At 52.3% G+C, this 15,328-nt stretch overlaps 1 protein-coding gene across 1 annotated transcript in view; it reads left to right on the forward strand.

Annotated features, from left to right (window-relative positions):
* The window catches only part of POLE (polymerase (DNA directed), epsilon, catalytic subunit), a 46,190-nt gene that overhangs the window by 30,235 nt on the left and 627 nt on the right, over positions 1 to 15,328 (forward strand). The window contains exons 32-46 of the mRNA XM_010006524.1: positions 1,307 to 1,450; positions 2,163 to 2,303; positions 6,019 to 6,172; positions 6,257 to 6,363; positions 7,189 to 7,365; positions 7,775 to 7,998; positions 8,148 to 8,368; positions 8,955 to 9,159; positions 9,624 to 9,797; positions 10,027 to 10,152; positions 13,668 to 13,800; positions 13,890 to 14,079; positions 14,196 to 14,327; positions 14,436 to 14,629; positions 14,851 to 15,051. Coding sequence (XP_010004826.1) covers positions 1,307 to 1,450; positions 2,163 to 2,303; positions 6,019 to 6,172; positions 6,257 to 6,363; positions 7,189 to 7,365; positions 7,775 to 7,998; positions 8,148 to 8,368; positions 8,955 to 9,159; positions 9,624 to 9,797; positions 10,027 to 10,152; positions 13,668 to 13,800; positions 13,890 to 14,079; positions 14,196 to 14,327; positions 14,436 to 14,629; positions 14,851 to 15,051 — 2,523 coding nt within the window. The remainder of the gene's footprint in view (positions 1 to 1,306; positions 1,451 to 2,162; positions 2,304 to 6,018; positions 6,173 to 6,256; positions 6,364 to 7,188; positions 7,366 to 7,774; positions 7,999 to 8,147; positions 8,369 to 8,954; positions 9,160 to 9,623; positions 9,798 to 10,026; positions 10,153 to 13,667; positions 13,801 to 13,889; positions 14,080 to 14,195; positions 14,328 to 14,435; positions 14,630 to 14,850; positions 15,052 to 15,328) is intronic.

A 15,328-nucleotide genomic window follows, 5' to 3' on the forward strand; every position in this document is an offset into this window, starting at 1 on the left:
CCTGCGTGGCACTCTGGCCACCCTGGGAAGACCATGTCTGTATGGAAATGGGAGCCCACATGGCGGTGGTGAATCTGGGATGTGTATGTAGATCTGCCAGTGGGGCAGCTCCAGCTCAGCTCCTGGGAAGCACTGTGTGGTAGTCACAGAACCACAAAAACCCCAGCTGAGGTTGGAGGCAACTCCAGGATCCATGGGATCCCACCTGCTGCTCAAGCAGGGTCACCTACAGCCAGCTGCCCAGGACAGTGTCCAGATGGCTTTTGAATATCTGCAAGGTGGGAGAGTCCACATCTTTTCTAGACAACCTGTGCCAGGGCTTGGTCACTCTCACAGCATTTCCTGACATGCCAAGAGAACCTTCTGTATTCCAGTTTGTGTCCATGGTCTCTAGTCCTGCCACTGGGCACCACTGGCAAGAGCCAGGCTTCATCCTTTTCCATTCAGATCTTTTATACATCCATGACATCTTCCTGAGCACGCACTGTTGGAGGCTGAACAGTCCCAGCTCTCCCAGCTTTTCCTTGTGTGAAAAATACTTCAGTTCCTTCTTCATCCTTGTAGGCTGTATGTCCATGTATCCTGTACTGGGGAATCCAGCATAGGGTACAGAGTGCCTGTGATTGACACAGGATTCCAGTGATTCCTGGAAGCAGCCAAAGTACAAATGCTGAGGTGTGGTTGTGCTATCCAGGTGTTTTCACAAATCCCCATCAGGTATGGCTATCTGATCTCAGCCCTTGTTCACCACCTCATCTTCCAGAAGGGCCTTCAGGGCTGCAGGCATCTTGAGATGGGACAGCTGGTCCAGGCCCTCACAGTGATTCGGCTGACATCAAAGGTTTGCTTGCATTGGTTGGCCAACCTTAGCTAGAGAGTTTTCTCCATGGTGCCCTGGGAGAGTAACAACACACAGGGACTCTAGCCATGACTCTAAGCCCCCTACTCCCTTTGTGGCCACCAACTAGCCATATAGATAAAACAGGAGAAATAGCCTCAAGTTGCCTAGGGGAGGTTTAGATCAGATATTTGGATTTTTTTCATGGAAAGGGTTGTCAGGCCCAGGAATAAGAGGAGTGGTGGAGTCACCATCCCTGGAGGGACTGAAAAGCTGTGTAGATGTGATTCTGAGGGCCTTGGTTTAGTGGTGGCCTTGACAGTGCTGGGTTAACACCTGGACTTGATGATCTGAAAGGTCTTTTCCAACCAACACGATTGTATGGTTCAAGCTCCACAGCTCCGACATAAGCACTGACAACATGATGGATCTCCCTGCTCCTCTAACTTTGTGTCCTGTGTCCTGTAGATCGCCGAGACCAGCCAGCCTGGGCAGTTCAGGCTGTGGGCACTGATTGGAAGTGATCTGCACTGCATCAGGCTGAACATCCCCCGGGTCTTCTATGTCAACCAGCGCATCCCAAAGCCAGAGGAGGGAACAGCCTACAGGAAGGTGAGGACCTGCCCCTTCTGGAAGGGAAAGCAGCTGCTTGCATTGAGATGGGGTCTTGAGAAGAGAAGACTGAGAGGGGACCTTATTAATGTCTACAAATATCTGAAGGGTGGATGTCAAGGATGAGCCAGTCTCTGTTCAATGATGCCCTGTGATAGAACGAGGGGAAATGGCACCAAGAGACAACACATGAAGTTCCACCTCAACATGAGGAGAAACTTCTTGATTGTGAGAGTGGCAGAGCCCTGGGACAGGCTGTCCAGAGAGGTTGTGAAGTCTCCTTCTCTGGAGACTTTCAAGACCTGTCTGGACACTTTTCTGTGTGACCTGCTCTGGGTGTTCCTGCTGCAGCAGGGGGGCTGGACTCCATGATCTTCAGAGGTCCCTTCCAACCCGTACGATTATATGATTCTATGAGGTGTTTCACCTCCACGACAAGCAGATACAAAAAGTATCTGCCTTGTGGAGCTTAACTGTCCCACTCCATGCAGTCCCTCTGCTAAGCCCAGTCTTGCTCAGAAAGCAGGTTCTCTGTTGTGGGAATTTGTAACATGCATGGGCACAAGACAGGGATTTCCTTAGGAGACAGGAGGCCCAGGAGCTGGGCTGGCTCAGACCCAGGCTCCTTGCAGCCTTAGGAAGTGCCCCAGCTCCTGGCAGCAGTGCCACATGGTGTGACATGCCCTGCTGAGCGTGTTCCTTGCCTTGGCAGGTGAACAGGATCCTACCCCGCTCAAACGTAGTGTACAACCTGTATGAATACTCCGTCCCTGAAGACATGTACCAAGAGCACATCAATGAGATCAACGCAGACCTCTCTGCCCCGGACATCGAGGGGGTGTATGAGACGCAGGTAACTCCTCTGGTGTCTGTGTCTAATGCTTGTTGAGTGGTGGCTCATTAGTTCAAGTGCAAGTGGCACAGGAGGAACCTGGTACTTCAAACTTTAGCAACTTGGTGAGACACCAAAACCTAAAGACCCTGCACAGCAGCTCCTGGGGAATAGACCCATGTTTGTATGGTCAGAGGTACTGAGTATCAGCAGATGGTCTGAGGCACATCAGGGAAAGGGGAATGGGTGTATTTAGAATTAGGAATCTTTGGGGAAAGAAGGCATTGAAGCAGAAAGGGTCATCTTCCTCTAAATCAAACCAGTCAGCTGGTGTTAGAACCAGGAAAGAGATAGGGTAGTTGAGAGTAAAGATGGGGGAAAATCCATGAGTGCACCCTCAGTAAGTTTGAAATGACACAAAGTTGGGAAGGAGTGTTGATCTGCTCGAGGGCAGGGAGGCTCTGCAGAGGGACCTGGACAGTCTGGATCGATGGGCTGAGGTCAGTTGTATGAGTTTCAAGAAGGCCAAATGTTGGGTCCTGCCCTTTGGCCACAACAACCCCCAGCAGCTCTACAGGCTTGGGGAGGAGCGGCTGGAGAGCTGCCCAGCAGAGGGACCTGGTTGACAGCAGTTTGAACATGAGCCAACAGTGTGCCCAGGTGGCCAAGAAGGCCAACACCATCCTGGCCTGCACCAGGAATAGTGTGACCAGCAGGACCGGGGAGGTGATCCTGCCCCTCTGCCTGGCCTTGGTGGGGCTGCACCTCGAGCACTGGGTGCAGGTTTGGGCACCAAAGGATAAGAAAGGACATGGAGGTGCTGGAAAGGGTGCAGAGAAGGGCAATGAGAATGATGAGGGATCTGGAGAACAGGTCTGATGAGGAGGGGCTGAGGGAGCTGGGGCTGTGGAGCCTGGAGAAGAGGAGGCTGAGGGCAGACCTCATTGCCCTCTACAACTGCCTGAGAGGAGGTTGTGGTGAGGTGAGTGTTGGGCTCTTCTCCCTAGTGACCAGTGATAGGACAAGAGAAATGGGGTCAAGTTGCACCAGGGGAGGTCCAGATTGGGTATTAGGAAAACCTTCTTCACAGAAAGAGTGGCGAGGCCTTGGAACAGGCTGCCCAGGGAGGTGGTGGAGGCACCATCCCTGGAGATGTTCAGAAAACAGGTAGACGTGGTGCTTCCGGAGATGGTTCAGTGGTCACAGGGGTGTAGGGCTGATGGTTGGACTTGATGATCTTGGTCTTTTCCAATCTTGATGATTCTATGGTTCTGTGGGGGAAAAACCCAGCATGCGTGGAGTGGTATGTAAGTCTGGTTGGCCTGTCCTCTGAAATGAGGTATCAAAGCTTTAGGAAGAAGAATAGGATGCAGCTTTAAAATACAGGAAGAGCAAGAACAACCTAAACCAAGGTCAGTACAAAACAATCAAGCCAAAATTAAATTAACCAGCACTATTAATGCTAAAAGCCTGAAAATGAAGCTGGGAAGCTGGGATGCCTGCTTCTAATGAGGCCACTGGTTCGATTAGCAGCTGAAGACCTGGTGGCAGGAGTTTAATCAAGAAGACACTAGTGTCAGGACCTGACCTATACAGAATGCAGAGTTGGTTGTACCATTTTAAGAGTTGAGCTATATGTTAAAGCATAAAGGCAACTGAGTTTGCTACTAAAAAGGCAACATAGACTTACCATGGATCAGATGTCTTTGCTTGAGTAAGACTAGCTCATTGTGAGTGGTGCCATTAGCTAAAAAATGCCTCGTGAAATGCAAGAGGCTTCAGGGGCAAAAAGAGTATCACAAACTTCAGCTACCCAAGTTACTGGTGTAGCCTGGAAAATGTAATGAAAGAAACCATGTTAATCACCTTAAATTTCTGCTTTTAGAAAATGTGGATAAAGGTCCCACAAGGCAAGACACACAGCTCTTAGTTTCATAAGCATCTCCCAACATTTATTTCAGATGAGACTGCCAAAGTAACTAGTGTATACACAAATTCATCATATCTGCAGGAGATCCTCTGCTGGCAGGTCTGGATCCTCTCCACTACTGAAGTGCTTAATGAGTGTGTAAAATCAAGAGGTGGCTAGCTGAGAGGGAATTAAAATTAGCAACTGAAGGAAAACGAGAGGCATGGAGATGTTTTAAAGTTACAAAAGGAAATGAGGAAAGCAAGGGGTGGCAGCATCTCTCATGCAAGGGAATGCTAAGGGAGCTAGGACTGCTCAGCCTGGAGAAGAGTCTTGAAGGACCTTCTTAATGGGAGAAGGAAAGGAGAGGAGCCCAGGGAGAAAACAGGAGGCAGCAGGCATGGAGTGAAACAGAAAATTCTGGGTAAACATCAGAAACTTTTCCTGCAAGGGAGACCAGAAACCAACCATGTCCTGGGCTGCATCACCAGGTCAAAGCAAGAGATTATTTTCCTCTGCTCTGGTGAGCCCCCCATGCAGTGCTGGGTCCAGTTCAGGGATCCCCAACAAAAGAAGGACACAGAGCTGTTGGAATGAGTCCAGAGGAGGCCATAAGGATGCTCTCTGAAGGCTAGAGCAGCTCTGCAATTGAGACAGGCTGAGAGGGTTAGAGTTGTTCAGCCCAGAGAAGAGAAGGCTCCAGGAAAACCTTAGAGCACCTTCCAGTGCCTGAAGGGGCTCCAGGAAAGCTGGGGAGGGACTTTTGACAAGGGTGTTGAGTGATAGGACAAGGGGGGGTGGTTTCAAGCTGGGAGAGAGGAAATTGAGGTGAGATGCTAGGAAGACATTCTTTGCTGTGAGCATGATGAGACACTGGAACTGGTTTCCCAGAGAAGCTGTGGCTGCTCCATCCCTGGAAGTGTTGAAGGGCAGGTTGGATGGGGCTTGGAGCAACCTGGGCTGGTGGGAGGTGTCCCTGCTCATGGTAGGGGGTTTGGACTGGGTGATCTTTAAGATCCTTTCTGATCCAAACCGATCTAATTCTGTGGTGATCAAGTGGGTTACCCACATGTTTGTGGAGTTTGGCCTTGGAAATACAAAGAGCCCAGCTAGACTCGGTCCTGGGCAAGGAAAGATCTGTCTTGATCTTAAAAATTCTGCAGAGCAATTCTGAGCACTTGTCTCAAAAAAAATGTAGCAGGACTAGCACAGGAGAAGGAGTAGGGGGATTCAAGGGAGGCAGCAGCTTCCTTGCAGGGGTAGGACTTGGGGACATGGGAATACTTGGGCTTGGGCTTACTGAAGAGATCTGAAAATGGAATTTACATGGGGTCTGTAAAATCAAAACTGGCTTGAGGGAAGAGTGATTAGGCAAGGATTGTTTATTGCCTCACACTGTTTAGGGACTAGGTCCTACAGCATTCAGGAGAAGTGTTCTGCAGCAGTGGAGTTTACAGCTGTAGGGTTAATGAAGCAGGGTGGTTGATGATCAGATGGTTCAGATGAAGTCTTTGTCTCAAGGGACTGCCAAACCACAAGATGCAGAGCTGTAAAATGGCCCATTCTGCTCCACACATCTTCCAAAGTAACCACTACTGCCCTTGGTGGTGGGATCTGGGGCTAGACAAGAACACACATGAGTTAGGAATTAAGATACTTGCTCTGTATCTCTAGCACTGGCAAGGGTGATGATACCAAACTGATGCCAGAGGCATTTTAGGAATGTCCTGCCTGTGGATTTTAAGCTGGGTTGTTCTAGGTGTAGAACCCCTGAAAGGAGCTTGGTAGCAGAATGTTGTTCCACCACATCTCTGCCTGTCACTGCAGGTGCCACTCCTCCTCTGTGCCCTGATCCACCTGGGCTGTGTGTGCATGGTTAGCAGGCAGCTGGTCAGGCATCTGGCAGGGCGAGAGGCCGACACCTTTGACATCGAGCACCTGGAGATGTGCTCACTGGCCCAGTTCACTTACCTGGAGCCAGGTGAGGCACCCTGAGAGAGGGGTTGGGAGGGCACCTGGGGCTGGGCACCCATGGTCCCACTGATGCTCTCTGATGTGTCCCTAGGAAGCATTCGCCACATCTACCTCTACCACAGCTCCCAGGGCAGCAGGGCGCTCCTAGGCCTCTTCATCCCCTCCCAGCGCAAAGCTGCTGTCTTTGTGCTGGACAAGGTGAGGTGGGACTTGGGAGGGTGGAGGGATTGGGAGTGCTGGGGGATGAAAAGCTGAGCACAAGCTGGCATCGTGTGCTCACAGCCCAGACGCCAACCAGCTCCTGGGTTGCATCACCAGCAGTGTGACCAGCAGGTCCCCCTCTACTCCACCCTGGTGATCCCCCCCCCCTGCAGGGTTGAATCCAGTTCTGGGATCCCCAACACAAGAAGGACACAGCTATTGGAAGTCCAGAGGAGCACCATGAAGATGATCTGAGGGCTAGAGCTCCTCTGCTCTGGAGACAGGCTGAGAGGGTTTGGGTTCTTCAGCCTGGAGAAGAGAAGGCTCCAGGGAGACCTTTCAGTCCTTAAAGGGCCTATAAGAAGGATGGGGAGGGGCTCACTAGCAGGGCCTGTAGCAATGGAACAAGGGGTGATGGAGTTGAACTGGAAGAGAGAAGACTGAAACTAGATACAAGGAATAAATTTATTACAATGGGAGTGATGAGAGACTGGCACAGGTTACCCAGAGAGGTGGTAGATGCCCCATCCCTGGAAACACTTTTGAGGCGAGGCTCGATGGGGCCTTGAGCAACCTGATGTAGTTGAAGCTGTCCCTGCTCCTGCAGGAGGGTTGGACTAGATAGCCTTTAAATGTCCCTTCCACCCTGAAACATTCTGTGCTTCTGTGATGGGGTCCTGCAGTTGGAGGTTTCTCCGTGCATCCCTGCTACATTTTGTCAGGTCTCAGTAGAAGGCACCTCGTGTGGAAGGGAGAGCACCCTGGGACTGCACAGCCCAGGGTCCCTCTCAGCTGCTCCAACCCAGTGTCCCTTGGGTGCAGGTCCGCAGCAACCAGATGCCAAATCTCACCACCCTCTTCTCAGCGGAGCATCAGGCGCTGCTGGGAAAGGTGGGCAAGGAGCTGCTGCCCCCAGACAAGCACACCTTCGAAGTGCGTGCTGAGACTGACCCCAAAGCCATCTACAGGGCTGTCCAGCGGCTGCTGCTGGGCTACAAGGTGAGGTGCAGTTGCCAGAAAGGTCCTTACAGGACCTTGTCATGCAGGCACGAGGGAAGGGGAGGATGCTGTGGAAGGCACTGGGCATGACACCGGTTCCTACAGTGCCTGTGTGTAGCTGCTGGCCTGAAGGTCAAGGGTAGAAATGGGTGCTGCTCAAGGGCTTTGTCTTGCTTGGGGTGGCTTGCCTAAGGCACTGCCAGCAGAGAGACCACCCAGCATCTGACCCATCCCTGTGCTTAGCTGGAGAGCTGGTTGCATGGAGGTGGGTGCTTCTGAAGTGCTGGGGTGTGGTGTCCCCCACATGGAGACGTGCTGCAGGGACAGGGCATCTGGCACTGCTGGTTTCCCACTGAGCAGAGGTGCTGGCCGGAGAGGTGCACCAGGATGTGTACTCTTCTTCCCGCAGGATGAGCGCCGGGGCCCCACGCTGATTGCTGTGCAGTCTAACTGGGACTTGAAACGCCTGTCAAGTGGGATCCCCATCATCGAGGAGTTCCCCTTGGTTCCTATCCGGCTGGTAGATGACATCAGCTACTCGGTCTTGGACTGGCAGCGCCATGCTGCCCGCCGCATGATCCGTCACTACCTCAACCTGGACACCCGCCTCTCCCAAGCTTTCGAGATGAGCAGGTGCCTGGGGTAGCCACTTGTCCCTGGGGCTGCTGTGCCCTTGATGGGACCACGGGAGGCCGCCTCTTCCCTTGAGGGAACACGTCAGGGTCCCTGTCTTCTCTGTGGCTGCGGTCACCCTGACGATTGTTTGCCTCTCTATGCCCCAGGTATTACCACGTCCCCATTGGCAACCTCCCTGATGACATCTCCACCTTCGGCTCTGACCTTTTCTTCTCACGCCACCTCCGTCGTCACAACCACTTGCTGTGGCTCTCGCCCACAGCCCGCCCAGACCTGGGGGGTAAGGAGGCCGATGACAACCGCTTGGTCATGGAGTTGGATGAGAGAGCCTCTGTGGAGATAAACAACCCCGGCTGCTACTCCACCGGTGAGGAGGGAGTAGGGTGGTAGCACTGACCAGGGCCAGAGCTGGATCCTGCTCTGTAAAGCCTGTGGAAGGATGGATGTGGTCTCCAAAGAGTCTTTGTGATGACTGTAGTCACCAGCAGCCATCTGGGCAAGGTGTGTGCAAGGGGCATGTCCTGGGGCAGAGAGGTCTTGCCTGCAATGTCTGCAGGCATCCAAATGCAGATTCTTTCCCAACTCATGGCCACCAGCCGCAGAACTCAGAAGATCAACTGCAATTTGTCAGCCTAAAGACAGACTAGCTCAACTGGTCATTCCTGGTGACCCTCGGACAGGCTTTTCTCAGAGGCAGAAGCAGTTTGAGTGGCAGTCAGTTCTTCTGAGCTCCTCTGCTGCAGCTTCCAGAAAAAAAATTGTCACCAGAGGGTTAGTTTGTCCAAGTCTTCTTGGAAGACAAGTGCCAGTCAAGATAGTCATGCTTGTGAAAGCATCTCCCCAGTCAGATCACCCCTATAACTGAAGAAGTACTTCTGGCAGAGAGGCAGGGAGGGTTGTCCCTGTTGGTTCCTTGCCCTGCCTGCCTGCTGAGAGGTTGTCTTTGCTGTTAGTGTGTCTGGAGCTGGACATCCAGAGCCTGGCTGTAAACACGGTCTTACAATCCCACCACATCAACGACATGGAAGGAGGCTCCAGCATGAGCATCAGCTTTGATGTGATTCAGCAGGCATCCTTAGAAGACATGGTAACAGGGAACCAGGCTGCCAACATCCCGGCCAGCTATGATGAAACTGCCCTCTGCTCCAACACTTTCAGGTATGGCTCTAGGAGCGAGCAGGAGGTGGAGTATCTGGTCTCCACCCAGGTCCTGGAGGGGACCTGCCGCTCATTCCCTCCTGTCTTTAGCCTTGCTCAGACTTGTGCCAGCAATGGGGCTTGTGGGGTGCTCTAAACAGGAATTCAGGTCTCAAGGGCAGGGTGAGCATCTTCCCCAACAGCCTTTTGAAGGTCCTAGTCTCAGAACTGCCTGGTGACAGTGATCAGATGCATGGGGATGCTTGTGAAGACTTTGCCCTTTCCTGTTTCTCCTATCTTCATGCTCTACCAGGCTAGAGAGGCACATATTTACCCTGTGGCTCATGTGTCAATGGTTCACACATCTGCTCTGGCGGAGTTCCTGCTCTCAGTCCTCCAGCATATCTGAAAACATGTCCCTGTCTGCAAGGGGGAAAGGGTCACTCAAGGCTGGTGAGGTGATGCTGGTCTCTGTTCCCTGTCAGGATCCTGAAGAGCATGGTGGTGAGCTGGGTGAAGGAGATCACACAGTATCAGAACGTCTACGCCGACAACCAGGTCATTCACTTTTACCGCTGGCTCCGCTCTCCTTCCTCCCTGCTCTATGACCCGGCGCTGCACCGCACGCTCCACAACATGATGAAGAAGCTTTTCCTGCAGTGAGTGATACCTGGAGCATGTCAGGCTGGTGACAAGGAGGGGACAGGCATGGTGGTAGTGCCTAGGATGCTGTTGGCACCCACAGTCACTCCTCTCTGCCATAGCCTCCAGAGAGGTGGGCAGACGGGTGGACCTCCTGTTACATGGCTGTTCCATGGCTGACATGTTTGACATCTGCTCCTCAGGCTCCACCTTCCTGCTCACTGACTCCTGGTCCTATGTCTGCAGGTTGGTGGCTGAGTTCAAGCGTCTGGGCTCCTCGGTGGTTTACGCAAACTTCAACCGCATCATTCTGTGCACCAAGAAGCGGCGCATTGAGGACGCCATCAGCTACATGGAGTACATCATCAACAGGTGGGGGTGCACTCACCCAGCTGGGCCTGGAGCCAAGTCTTCTGGCTGATGGAGCTGAGCATGCCTTGGGGCCATGAAGGACAAAGCTGGTTTTATGCCTCTTGAGGGCCTCAACACTGAAGTTCATTACAATTTTTTTGGCAAAGCTACTGAAGAGACAAGACTGCCCAGTTCTCTTGTTGTCATGCCTAGGGTAGGGATGAGTCCCTTAGCTGTCCTCTCTAGGTATTGCTCCCAGAATACTCATGGGATTCAATCCAGGAGAGATGTTGAGGAAAACCCAAGGTGCCCAGCCATCGCTGGCTTTCAGCATCCCAGCCATGGTACAGACACCTTCACACAAGCACAGGGAGCCAAGACTCATAGAATCATAGAACCATAGAAAAGTTTTGGTTGGAAGAGACTTAGAAGATAATATAGTTCCACCCCCCCCTGCCATGAGCAGGGAACCCTATCACTAGACCAGGTTGCACAAAACCCCATCCAACCTGGTCTTGAACACCTCCAGGGACAGGGCATCCACAACCTCCTTGGGCAACCTGTTCCAGTGTTTCTTCCTAATGTCTAACCTAAATCTCTCATCTTTCAGTTTAAAACCATTACTCGTTGTCCTCTCACTACAAGTCCTTATAAAAAGCCCCTTCCCAGCTTTCCTGTAGCCCCTTCAGATACTGAAAGGCCACTATAAAGTCTCCTTGAAGCCTTTTCTCCAGGCTGAACAGTGCCAACTCCCTCAGCCTGTCTTCATAGGAGAACTCCTCCAGCCCTCTGATCATCTTTGTGGCCTCCTTTGGATTTGCTCCAAGAGCTTTCTTGTGCTGAGGGCTCCAGAGCTGTACACAGCACTCGAGGTGTGGCCTCTCCAGGGCAGAGTAGAGAGGCAGGATCTTCTGCCTCGATATGCTGGCCACATTTCTTTTGATGCAGCCCAGGACACAGTTGCATTTCGGGGTTGTGAGTACATGTTGCTGACTCACATTGAGCCTTTCATTGACCAACACCCCCAGGTCCTTCTCCTTGAGGCTGTTCTCAATCCATTCTCTGGCCAACCTGTATTTGTGCCTGGGGGTGCCCCAACCCAGGTGCAGGACCTTGCACTTGGCCTTGTTGAACTTCATGAGGTTGGCATGGGCCCACCTCTCCAGCCTGTCAAGGTCCCTCTGCATGGCATCCCTTCCCTCTAGGGTGTCAACCACACCACACAGCTTGATGTCATCAGCAAACTTGCTGAGGGTGCATTCGATCCCACTGTCCATGTTGCTGACAAAGACGTTAGACAGCACTGGTCCCAGTACCAACCCCTGAGGAACACCACTCATCACTGGTGTCCATCTGGACGTTGAGCCATTAACTACTACTCTCCAAGTGCGACCATTCAGCCAATTTCTTATTCACTGAGTGGTCCATCTATCAAATCTATATCCTTCCAGTTTTGATACCAGGATGTCACGTGGGACAGTGTCAAACACTTTGCACAGGTCCAGGTAGATGACATCAGTTGCTCTTCTCTTGTCTACCAACACTGTGATCCCATCATAAAAGGCCACCAAATTTGTAAGGCAGGATTTGCCCTTGGGGAAGCCATGTTGGTTTGCACCAACAACCTCCATGTTTTCTATATGCCTTAGCAGAGCCTTTAGGAGGCTCCATGATCTTGCTGGGCACAGAGGTGATGCAGACTGGCCTGTAGTTCCCTGGTCTTCCATATTTCCCTTTTTGAAAATGGGGGTGATGTTTCCCCTTTTCCAGTGAGTGGGAACTTCACCAGACTGCCTTGACTTTCCAAATATGATGGAAAGTGGCTTTGCAACTTCATCTGCCAGCTCCCATAATAGCCACAGATGGATCTTGTCAGGTCCCAAGGACTTGTGCACTTTCAGGTTCTTTAACCTGCTCTTGAACAGAACCTGCAGGTCTTGAACCTGCTCTTCTCCTACAGTAGGCAGATCTTCCTTTTCCCAGTCTCCACCTCTGCCTTCTCTCACCTGGACGGTGTGACCAGAGCTCCTACCGGTGAAGACTGAGGCAAAAAAGTCATTCAGTACCTCAGCCTTCTCCATGTCCTGCATGACAAAGTTTCCTGTTTCCTTCTGTGGAGGGCCCATGTTTTCCCTGTTCTGCCTCTCATCACTGATGTACCTGTAGAAGCCCTTTTTATTACCCTTTATGTCCCTGGCCAGGATTAAGTCTATCTGGGCTTCAGCTTTCCTCACCTGATCCCTGGCTTCTCAGACAACTTCTCTGTATTTCTCACAGCCTGCCTGTCCTTGCTTCCATCCTTTCAAGACTTTCTTTTTTCATCTAAGAGTGTCCAGGAGCTCTTTGTTCATCCATGCAGGTCCTATGGCATTCTTGACTGCCTTCCTCTTGGGATGCATTCATTGCTTCTGGGCTTGGAGGAGTTAATCTTTGACTATTGACCAGCTTTCTTGGGCTCCTCTCCTGTCCAGGATTTTATGCCATGAGATCCTACCAAGTAGACCTCTGAAAAGGTTGAACCTGCTCTTCTGAATTCCAGGGTAGCGAGCTTGCTGCTGACTGTCTTTGTTGCCCTGTGGCTCCTGAATTCTATCATTTCATGGTCACTGCAGTCAAGGCTGCCCTTAAGCGTCACATCCACCAGACCATCCTTGTTGGTGAGGACAAGGTCCAGCATAGCACCTTTTCTTGTTGGTTCCGCTACCATTTGGGGGAGGAAGTTGTCATCAATGCATTCCAGGAACTTCCTGGATTGCTGGTGCCTTGCTGTGTTTGTTGCCTCTCCAGCAGATGTCAGGGTGGTTGAAATCCCCCATGAGGATCATCATCTGTGAAAATGAAGCTGCACCTATCAGCCTGTAGAGGCCTTGTCCACTCAGTCATCCTGGCTATGTGACCTGTAGCAGACTCCACTGTGGTATCACCAGCCCCTGTCTGCCCTTTAACCCTGACCCATAAGCTCTCTGTCAGCTCCTCAATCATCCTCAATCATCTGGAGCTCCATGGCCTCCAGCTGGTCGTTGATGTAGAGGTGACACCCCCTGCTCTTCTCCCCTTCCTGTCTCTCCTAAAGAGCTTATACTCATCTCTTCCCACACTCCAGTCATAGGAGTTGTCCCACCATGTCTCAGTGATGCCAATAACATCACAGTCCTGCAGGTTGCACGCATCTGCACCTCCTCCTGCTTGTCTCCCATGCTAGGTGTATTTCCATAGAGGTATTTCAGCCGGGCCCCACTGAAACTGCCTCACTGCCCGGGATGCAATTATCCTTTGTTACAGGATCCTTCTCTAGGCCCAGGGCATCTAACAGTGGCATAGGCCTCAAAGTGGTGGCAGTGGGATGGATTGAGGATCCTGTCCCCCATGACTCCTTGGGCATAGCTCCCCTGGGGTCCCTGCCAGTGGCTGATGGGAGAGAGGAACCCCCTTTCTCCTTCCTAGCACTGCCTCCTCCCTGAAAAGTGTCCCCCAGAGAAGGCTCTGAACTAGGGGCTATGTCCATGCTGTGGGTGACTCCATTCTCTTCCCTCCAGCATCCATTCCAAGGAGATCTTCCACTCTCTGACCATCTCCTTTTCCCGCTGCTGGGAGTTCCTGCTCTGGATGGATCCAGCAAATTATGGAGGTATCAAGGGAAAAGTGAATTCTCGCATCCATTACGGGGAGGTAAGAGGTGGGAAGAGCTTAGTGCCCCAGGAGCTGGGGATGGGGCTGGACATGAGGAACTGCTGCAATACTCCTGGCTTCTCCAGCAGGACACCAGCAAGAGGCAGGTGTTGGAGGAGGAGGCCAGCGAGGATGAGGAGGAGGAGGTAGCCACAGGGGAAGAAGAGGAGGAGGAAGGGGAGCCAAATGTGGAGGAGATGCTGGAGAACAGCTGGAACATCATGCAGTTCCTACCCCAGGCCGCCTCCTGCCAGAGCTACTTCCTGATGATTGTGTCAGGTGAGCTGTACCAGGAGGGGATGAGATGGCTTGTGCCTCCCTAGTGCCAGGGAGAGCCCACAGTGTGGCAGCTGCTGGTGCTGACTGGAGCTGGGGTCTTGCCTGTGTCTTCTCAGCCTACATTGTGGCTGTGTACCACAGCATGAAGGAGGAGCTGCGGTGCAACACTCCTGGGAGCACCCCTGTCAAGAGGAGGAGCACCAGCCAGGTGTTCCAGGAGGCCCTGGGGGAGGTGGGGGCCATGCCCGGTGAGTGCTGAGCCACAGGGCAGCCCTGCTGTAGGCAGAGAGCCACCCACCTTGCTGTGCCGGTATCCCACCATTACACCTCAAGTGTTCTCTGCTCCATTTCTCTAGGCATGATCACCTTCTCACAGGATTATGTGGCCAATGAGCTCACCCAGAGCTTCTTCACCATCACCCAGAAGATCCGGAAGAAGATGGCTGGTTCTCGTAATGCCACTGAGCCTTCAGACATGTTTCCAGTGCTGCCTGGCTCCCACTTGCCACTCAACAACCCAGCTCTGGAGTTCATAAAAAGTGTTTGCAAGGTCAGCAGGGTGGGCCAGGCCACTTTTCTGAAGGTTTGTGGTTAAGGCTCCAATTCTAGTCCTTGCCCATGGCTCATGTTTGCAGCACCATTTCTCCAGGACTGATCTGCAAACACTTTGTCTTGCCATGCATCCATATGAGATCACAAGGATTATTGGCTGTCGTGGTGAACACACTCCTCTTCTCTGCTGGTAGCCTCACCTGGCTCTTACTCTTGTAGGTCCTCTCCCTGGACACCAACATAACCAACCAAGTGAACAAACTGCGCCGGGACCTGCTGCGCCTCATCGAGGTGGGCGAGTTCTCGGAAGAAGCCCAGTTTCGGGACCCTTGCCGCTCCTACGTGCTCCCTGAAGTCATCTGCAGGAACTGCAACTTCTGCAGGGACCTGGACCTGTGCAAAGACCCTGTCTTCTCCCAGGTGCAGCTGCTTTCCTGGGGACACCAGAGGCCCCAGCATGACAATGCTGGAAGCCAGTCAGTCACATTTCCCCATCTCTCAACCCTTTTCCTTTGCAGCTCTGCTGCTGGTCACCAACCTTACCTAAAGGCCATTTTCTGTTCAACTCCTTTTCTAGCAGCTTGTGACAGGTCTGAGCATTCCTTGGCCTTGGTTTGATGCTCTGTACTCTCCAGAAACCAGTTTCACCATCCCAGTGCTTGGGCCTCCTAGTACTCACCTCCCTCCTCTTTGCCCC

Source organism: Chaetura pelagica, unplaced genomic scaffold (genome assembly GCF_000747805.2).
Source record: "Chaetura pelagica isolate M959 unplaced genomic scaffold, ChaPel_1.0 scaffold301, whole genome shotgun sequence".
Classification (NCBI taxonomy): domain Eukaryota; kingdom Metazoa; phylum Chordata; class Aves; order Apodiformes; family Apodidae; genus Chaetura; species Chaetura pelagica.